This window comes from Poecilia formosa, unplaced genomic scaffold, assembly GCF_000485575.1.
Source record: "Poecilia formosa unplaced genomic scaffold, Poecilia_formosa-5.1.2 Scaffold173, whole genome shotgun sequence".
NCBI classification, from domain to species: Eukaryota; Metazoa; Chordata; class Actinopteri; order Cyprinodontiformes; family Poeciliidae; genus Poecilia; species Poecilia formosa.
Genome location: NW_006800112.1, coordinates 213,110 through 222,427, shown reverse-complemented (window position 1 = coordinate 222,427; position 9,318 = coordinate 213,110). Strand labels below are relative to the sequence as shown.

At 38.6% G+C, this 9,318-nt stretch overlaps 1 protein-coding gene across 3 annotated transcripts; it reads right to left on the bottom strand.

The window, feature by feature from the left end:
• Positions 1–3,879: 3,879 nt before the first annotated feature.
• On the bottom strand, positions 3,880–8,777 carry LOC103147043 (gastrula zinc finger protein XlCGF57.1-like). Of its 3 annotated transcripts, none has more exons than XM_007565189.2 (3): positions 8,549–8,777; positions 7,333–7,548; positions 3,880–6,815 (listed from the first exon to the last, which is right to left on the bottom strand). In XM_007565189.2, the coding sequence occupies exon 3, from the start codon at positions 6,757–6,759 to the stop codon at positions 5,242–5,244; it is 1,518 nt and encodes a 505-aa protein (XP_007565251.1). In that variant the 5' UTR covers positions 6,760–6,815; positions 7,333–7,548; positions 8,549–8,777; the 3' UTR covers positions 3,880–5,241. The 3 variants fall into 3 exon arrangements, with proteins under 3 accessions (XP_007565251.1, XP_016533548.1, XP_016533549.1); XM_016678062.1 differs by having other exon boundaries at positions 7,333–7,521; XM_016678063.1 differs by having other exon boundaries at positions 7,333–7,518.
• Positions 8,778–9,318: the final 541 nt, after the last annotated feature.

Below are 9,318 nucleotides of genomic sequence, written 5' to 3'. Positions count from 1 at the left end.
CACTACTCCTGTAGCCGAACCTAGCTCTGGTCTTATTACAAATTTATTAACTGTAAACACATAGCGAGTGTTACACAAGGCAACAGCGTTACCAACTGCGCATTGCTGATAATTGTTTATTGGACATTTTTTTAAACAAGTACAGCAGATACTCTGATTTTAGTTATTTCCCTTTAAATGCACAGAAAGCTTTTACTTGTTTTCAGAAACAGAGCAATTTAATCCTGCTCACTTAATTCAGAATAATCAACAATCTAATTTAAATTTAGAACAAATAACATGCAGCCCAATTTGACAACTTATCGGTGTTGCCAAATAATGAGTTAAGATTCCCAACTACACATTTTAATAAATTGAGAATGCTGCACAATGAGTTTATTTTGCATTTCTAGAGCAATTTGTAATCCATTAGTTTTTTAATATATTTTATTTTACGTACTCAGCCGTACCCTCAAAAATTTAAAACCCCTGTTCTTATCCTTTTCAAAGAAAGCAAAGCAAGTAATTAAAATGTTCTGAAAATAAAATAAAATACTGATATTTTATTGCCATTTTTATATTTTAATTTATATAAACTTGCATTTTGGAACAATGCAAGAACATAAATGAACCATATATTTGTATAAAACTGTATGTAAAGCTCAGTTTGATTAACCATCTGTAACAACAATAAAGAGATTTGGTAAAACACACTGACCATCGAGGTAAGGTCAGTGTCTGGCATAAAACAAGTTCCTGCAAGGAGGCGCCATAATGTTACTGCGTGGGAAATTCCCACCACACTTTCTCACGAACTAAAACACTTTAAAAACACGACAAAAACAATATAATAGCAGAAATGGCATGACCTAGAATAAACGTATTTCAATAACATGCAAAAAAGAAAACCATAAACATATTTTATAAAATGCATAAATGTATGCAAATGCAAATAGGTCAGTTATGACATCACTCACTGTGATGTCACAATATAATTCTCTTTTGTTATGACATCATAGAACAGTCTTAAGACTGTTGAACTTTCCCAAGATCTTTCATTCGAGCACTGAAGAAAGACTGGGAACTTGTTCTAAAACTTGTACAATTTGTTCTCAAACTTGTACGATGGAGGATCTAGAGTTGATTGAGGAACTTGAGGAATTTTATCTGAAGATACAAAGAAAGAGGTTACAATTTTTGAGTACAGAGGAATTATTAGATGACATTGCAGAACTTATGAAGAAACTTAAAAGACTTTACGATTTGGATGACGTTGAGGAAAATGAGATAGTGGAGACTTTAATCCACCATCTGCACCGAGAACCTCAGAATCAGGAGCAGAGTCCACCAAGGAGTGTGTGGACTTGTTTGACTGATTGGGGAGAGACATTCATGAGCAGCTTCAGTTTTGGCTTGGGTTTTGGCGCAGCTGCTGGCATTGTACTGACTTTGTGTTGTAAACTCCTGTCCTAAACACTGTTCTGAATCTGGGTGGTGCTTGAGGGAGGGGTTCCCGTCGATCTGATCTTCAGTTGCAGAACCTGGCTCTTGGGACGTGGAATGTCTCCTTTCTGGGAGAGATTGGGAGAGGGATTCCTGCCTCAAGTGGAGGAGTTTCAGTATCTGGGGATCTTGTTCACAAATGAGGGAAAAAGAGAGCGGGAGATCGACAGACGGATTGGAGCAGCATCTGCTGTGAAGCAGACGCTGTACCGGTTTGGAGTGGTGAAGAGAGAGCAGTGAAGCTCTCGATTTACCAGTCGATCTACGTTCCCACCTTCATCTATGGTCATGAGCTGTGGGTCATGACCGAAAGAACGAGGTCCTGGATACAAGCGGCCGAAATGGGTTTCCTCTGCTGGGTGTTTGGGGTCTCCCTTAGAAATAAGGTGAGAAGCTCCGTCATCTGGGAGGGACTCAGAATAGAGCCGCTGCTTCTTCAAGTCGAGAGGATCCAGTTGAGGTGGCTCGGGCATCTGATAAGGATGCCTCCCAGGGCGCCTCACTGGTGAGGTGTTCCGAGCACGTCCCACCGGGAGGAGGCCCCAAGGAAGACCCAGGACACGCTGGAGGGACTATGTCTCTCGGGTGGCCTGGGAACGCCTTGGGATTTCCCCCGAGGAGCTGGAAGAAGTGGCTGGGGAGAGGGAAGTCTGGGTCTCCCTTCTGAAGCTGTTATCCCATGACCCAGAAAAAGCAGAGGAAAGTGGATGAATGGACAAAGGTTTTTGTTATCATGCAGTTTCTAAGGACTGGGCATGTAAGAGGATGAGGAGGTTCTACAAGCAATTCTATGGATGATTTTTCACTTTCACTTGTTTTGCATGACCTGTGGAGGGTCAAAAGTCAAGTTTTATTCACCAATTAGTTGTTTACTCTGTTTAATTCCCTGAAATTGATTCACTTACCTGGGGATTATATTGTTTCTTCGGTGGAAACTTAAATGCTGGGTACGCCTCGCTGTCTTCCTGCAAAAAAGGAGGAGAAAGGTTACTTATCTGACAAAATGAATACAAACATGATAAAAGAAAGGACTAAGTAGATTCCTCAAAGTGAGGTCCTTACCTGGGGCCTTGGGACTTTCTGTTTGGAAGCCATGTCGTCTACTGGGTCTTTTGGACCTCCTTTCCTGCAATGAAGAGAAAAAAAGACATTACTCACCTGGAATCTATTGCTTCTTTTTGTAATGGACAATCAGGTTGTTTACTTGTGATTTTGGGTTTTGTTTGGTTACCTGCAGCATCCCCTGAATTAGGTGGTTCATTTGCAGGTACTGATTATAAAAAGTTTTATATACTTTGATTGTAATGTGGGCTGCACAGTGGCGCAGTTGGTAGAGCTGTTGCCTTGCAGCAAGAAGGTTCTGGGTTCAATTCCCGGCCCTGGTCTTTCTGCATGGAGTTTGCATGTTCTCCCTGTGCATGCGTGGGTTCTCTCCTGGTACTCCGGCTTCCTCCCACAGTCCAAAAACATGACTGTTGGGTTAATTGGTCTCTCTAAATTGTCCCTAGGTGTGTGTGCATGGTTGTTTGTCCTGTCTGTCCCCTTGTTGCCCTGCGACAGACTGGCGACCTGTCCAGGGTGACCCTGTCACTCACCAGCAAAGACAAGGGTGTACAGGAAAAGGTATTAGATTTGCTTTTAATTAATTAAAAGCATGACTGTCAAATTCTCCCTAGGTGTGTGTGTGCATGGTTGTTTATATATATATATATATGTATGTATATGTATGTATATGTGACATATATATGTATTTATTACTATTTTTATTATTATTGTTGTTGTTATTAGTATTATTACTATTAGTTTCACGCAAAAACATGAAGAAAGTGTGACAACTTTGCCGAAACATGTTGTTTGAGCTTTCACGGTGTCCGTAGTTCCCCAGACAAGCATGCCGAACAAGCGCTCATAACGAGCATGCGTGTATTTTGCCGCCTGTACGGTGCGGAGCGGCAAGAAGACGCAGGGGGAACCGTATCTGATGGGGAAACGCGGATTGACGTAACACCTGGATGGTTAAGCTAATATCATCCTTGACTCAAAACCACAAGTGTCAAAAATCTATAAAGGACTTGCATAAAGAAAATAAATCTCTCTCCTAGACACAGCAACATCTTGTGTTCTGCTCTTCTCGTTTTCCCCTTGAAACATAAAACACGTCGACGCTCCCGCCATATTGTGAGAGGAGACAGCGGTCAGTTGGTATTCAAATACGTCACAGTTTATGTTTTAATAAAATTAAAAGCGGTTTAACAATTATATTTTTCAAATAAATGTCTTATTTTATTTTACCAATTGTAAATGTAAACATCAATCCCTAAACAACATACATAGAAAAAATAAATGTAAGTATGATTCATCCAAAACTACTTAAATTAAATTAAGATGTAGGTGAAATTGAAAAGAACATTATATTTTATTGTCCCACAGTGGGAAAATTCAGGTGTACCAGCAGCAGGTTGGAGATCAGTAAAAACATGCATATTCACACAAAGGTAAAGTTGTAAAAAGAGACTAGAGGCAAATTTACATCAGACAATAATACTGTGTGCAGTTATTAAAAATGGTGTATTGTGTGCTTTTCAGTCCCAGGACTGATCAGATTTCTGTAGATAAAATAAACAATGACAGAAATGGGAAGCTTGTTCTATTGTTCTGCCACCTATAACAAGTGAACATCAGGCTGAATTAAAGGCAATCTACAGAGATCCTAGCAACCTATCACAAAATCAGTAGATTGTTTAAAATCTCTCATGCAAATAAGTTGGCTGGTCTGAAATATTCTTTATTTGAAAATAGGTATAATTTATAATGCCTTATAAAAAAAAATAAAGAAATAGATAAAACCCAATTCTTCCTGGAACTGAATCCTAAAAACAAACTAAAATTGATTTTCTGTAAAACCAACCTGGTCAATACGTATGACAGAAATTCAGTTTAGCAGCAGCAATTTCAACAAAATGGATATAAATTCATTTTAAACCAGTAAGTGTCACTTTGGAAATTGAGTATAACAGAACAAGAATTGAACCCTGGAAACTCAAACATTATTTCCATTCTCCATTTCACATTTATCCTGATCTGGAAAATGATAGGTAAATTCATACTTTTTCAGATTTTAAGATAATTTATGAAACCCTTTTTGTACTCACTGTTTTCACCTTTCACATCATTTATGCAATATATCCACTGCCCCACTTCTTCACGTGTCCAAGACATCTCAGCCCTTTTCACTGCCAATTTTATCTCCAAAGCACTCAATCCCAATTTCCCCACTAATTTTTAAATTCCAATTCCAATTATGTCAACTACCTCTCAATGAAAATATGAACATCTCCCAGTCTGTCTGTAAATGCCTCGGGCTACAGCCTGACCATCATAGAAGGTCTAATCTTACACACCTTTGATTTCACTGTTGAAAGCATCCAAAAAAGATTATTCCTACTCGAACAGCATGCAGCAGAATATATAAATAAATTATTAAATATTATTAGAAGTGTTGGCTGTTTTAGTTTTAAATATACAGGTGATGCAGATTTTTCAATGTGGTGTCCAATATTTGAGCACAGCATTGAGGCAATGCCTTGAGGCAAAACCTTCTAACAGGGGAAGTAGGTTTTTGTCCATCTGAAAAATTTATCTATTGAAAATACCCTGAGGGCATGATAACTCATTAATATTTTAAACATAATGGAAGCCAAATTAAAAAAAAAATCCACATTCAGACAGCTACAAAATGACACAAACACAAGTTTGTCATTATGAGCCAGTTTGGTTAGATTTTCCTGCATCAGACTGAATTTCTACATGTGTTTTCATGTGAGTTGTTAGCTTATACTTGCGATTAAAATGCATGTCACAGACATTACAGGTAAATCGTTTTTCTCCTGTGTGGACTCTCATATGCTGCGAAAGAGACCCTCGCTCGCAAAAAGCTTTCCCACAAACATGACAAGCACATGATTTTTCTCCTGTGTGCATTCTTATATGTATCTTAGCATGTGAGCTTTGACTGAACTGTTTTCCGCAGATATCACATCCAAACGGCTTCTCGCCCGTGTGCACCCTCGTGTGTATTTTAAGCTCTACTGGTCGGCGAAATGTTTTCCCACAAACATCACAAGCAAAAGGTTTCTCAGCTGCATGGACCACCATATGATTCACAAGACTCCCTTGTGAATTAAAACTCTTGCCACAAAAATCGCAAATAAACGGTTTCTCTCCTGTGTGGATTCTTATGTGCGTCTTAAGATTTGCGCTGCGGAGAAATTTTTTACCACAAAAACCGCAGTCAAAAAGTTTCTCTCCAGTGTGGATTCTCATGTGTGTCTCACGATGCTCTTCTGCACGAAACCTTTTGCCACAAACATCACAACTGAAAGGTTTCTCTACAGAATGGGTGATCATATGAGTCTTTAGGAGCGACTTAAAATTGAAACTTTTCCCACAGTCCCCACAGCTAAACGGTTTGTCTTTAGTGTGGTTTTGCATGTGCATCCTAAGACGTGATTTAACATTAAATGTTTTACCACACAGATCACAGCTGAAAGGTTTGTCTCTGTGGACCTTCATGTGTTTGTTGAGGTTCATCTGGTAATAAAATCCTTTTCCACATTTGCTACAAGCGAGTGGCTTTTCTTCAGCATGAACTCTAAGATGTGCCTTATGATCGCCCATTCTGCGAAAACCTTTACCACAAATATCACAGAGAAAAGGTTTCTCATCTGCATGTATTTTCATATGTGTCCTCAGTTGCACATATTCGCTAAAGGTTTCACAGCAATTTTTACAGAGAAAACGCCTTTCCCCAGAGTGGACCCCCAGGTGCTTCTTAAGGGACCACTTGTGGCGATACTGTTTACCGCACTCGGAGCAGCTGAAGGATATTGCAGCAGTTTTACTGGCTACATTTTTCTCATCACCTGGCTCAAGTACAATGGTCTGCTTCGAGGCTTTGATTTTTGTTTCAGATCCAGAACCGGCAGATTCGTTGCTGCTTACATCAGTTTCTGAAGATGGTGAATCATTTTCAATTGAATTTAATTTTAAGTTATTATTTGGATCAGAGTTATTATCTGGATCCAGTCCACCACAGTGGTCTCCTTCTGTTTTTATCTGCCGAGTAGAGCTGTTGGTTGAAGGTTCTGTCTTCACATCTTCTTCAATTTTGACTTGATTAAGCAGCGAAGACTCAAGTTTCTTTTCGTCATCTTCAGTTTTCACAGTTTCAGCAGTGGGGTTGATCCTGACTTCATTTTCTTCACCTTTCAGTTCCATAGTCTCTTGTTTCTGCTTGCCGAAGCTCGGTAGAACTTCTTCTTGTCCAACCAGACCTGAAATACATGTATAATCAAATATCAAACCTTACTCTAGTTTCTAAACAAAGAAAATGTTAATGGCTTGTTGATAATTTAGGACAGATTTAAATAATAAATACTATAAAATGCTAAAATTACAAAATACTTTATCCAACAGACTGCCTGTAATTGCTCTTGGATCAGTGTGAAACCTATATAAATTTGGTCAAGTTTAATTTGGGGTGTAAGGTACCTGCTCTGATGCATTTTTGTCTTTAGGTTGTGTGAGGCAGGACTTCATTTCATGTGAGTTGATCACAGGCTGCTCCGATGACTATGCTTTCCAAATTAAAGTAATTTTACTATGCATAATATTACAATAAGCTAGGTTCTAGGTTCTGAGAACATCGACTGAAGCTAAAACTCTCCCCTCTTTGGTGAGTTCAGTCCGTCTTAGACAATTAACATCTTAGAACTGCTTCAAAACACTTTGCTTTAGTCAGATAAAACGGATGGATAGGACATTCGGTTGATAAAACAATTATTTTCTTACTAAGATCTCTGTTGGTTTGTGTTTGCTAAGGCTCCGATGTGGATGCTGGAGCCTTAAGAACCCTCCCTGGGTCGTCTTCTTGATGTTTTTTCTTTCCAGACATCCGTGTGCTGCTTCTCTTACCCCTCTCCATGCTTGTTTGCAGCTCAGAGATGAACTGTAGCTTTAGGTTTCAGGAAGTATTTCCTGCTGATTTCTCAGTGGAGCCATATGAAACTACAACCACACAAACACCAGGCAGTTATTCACAAAAACAACAACAACAAAAAATTTAGAACCTGGAATAAAAATAGAAATGAATATCATGATCATTCAAATCACTGATCTACAAAATGTTTGTATATATCACGATTAGGGCTGGGACTTTAAAGCTGGGTTGTGTAACTTCTATATAAAGTATCTTTTTTTTTACATATTTATTAAGATTATCATTATGTCATGACAGTATAAGATAGATAATCTTAAACAAAATCAAGCTCCTCTGCCTTTTCCCTATTGTGTTACTAAGCAAATATACTACTCTGTCAGAAGCAATCAATCAGAACCAGGAGGAGAATCTCAGCACTGTCAATCCTCCTGGTGTATGTGCTGCTCAGACCCTCCCCCTTTCTCTCTGCTACACTACAATTGGTTCATCACAACAGAGTCTGTCATGAATGCTCAGGCTAGTTAGCATGGCCGCTGACAGCAAATCATCATTCAAATGTTTTCTAAAACTGCATGAATTAATTCATGTGGAATTTTGATAGAAAATTGACAGAAACAGCCCACACATTCACGCAGAAACTACTGTTCTGGCTCGATCTCTTTGATTTTATTTTTAATATTTCCCATCAGTTAGAAGCTACATTTTCTTTCTGTGACAGTTTTTGATCTTTTGGTGCTAAACGGGTTCGTCTACAATGACAGAAACCTTGAGGTATTTCACTGGACACATGCTTATTTTGCTGATCACTTTCCCAAAGATGTACAACGTGGATGCAGCTTGTCGTTATTAAAGGTGTTTGGTAGAACATCTCTCAGGTCTGTGACGCTGGAAGTCGAAGATAAATTCAGTCTTTGCAGTGGAAATGTGGACTAACGATCCTGCTAATGACTCTGCGTGTCCACTTAAAGCTCCTGGCGATTTCATCAGCGGGTTAAATTATTTGTCAGACAAAACAATTTGTGCTTCATCAGTGAATACAGCAGGGAAAGAAGGCCAGATTGTATTTACCTTTATTTTTTCTCTCTCTATCCCTCTTCGCAGCTCCAACAAAGATTAACGCTCAGTCTGGGTTTATTCATCTGACCTCTTCCTCCATTTGACACAGTTTTGGCTTATTAAAGACTTAAAGCAGCGGCAGCAGCACAGAAGAGACAAAAATATATATATATGAGTTTCACCCAGGAGCGTGCAGCTGAAAAAAGCTCTACCGGAAACACGTGACATTTGCTGGTGGAAATACGTTTTCACAGCTAGACGGTGTGTTTTTTTTGTTTGTTTTTTTTTGCGTTTTCCTGATTGATCCAGACCGCAAACGTTCTGTTGTTAAAATAGTCGCATCGCAATAAGCACAAAAATGTATGCACAAGAGAACAATGTTAGTGTCATCTGTAGGATTTTGCTGCTGTTGGACGATGTTAATGTTTATCTGAGAGTCTGACCAACATCAGAACAATCCCGGGTTTAAGCTGTTTTAATAAACTGCTTACCGACACATCTTAAGGTTGTACATGAGCAACAGTAGCAAATTTCTAAAAACGAGTAACCGCGAAACAAAAATAATCAGACAAATCGAAACAAGTACATAAACATATTTTTTAAAAAGTGCCAGCCTCAATATGCAAAGAAACTTGTTTTCATAAATGTATTAATTTTTCAATAAATCCAAACTATTTTTCTGTCCAAATTTTTTCTTATTTGTTTATTTATTTATTTTACATTAACATTTAAGGTTGCAACATGACAAAATAAGAAAAAGGTTATGAATAATATTGCAAGAC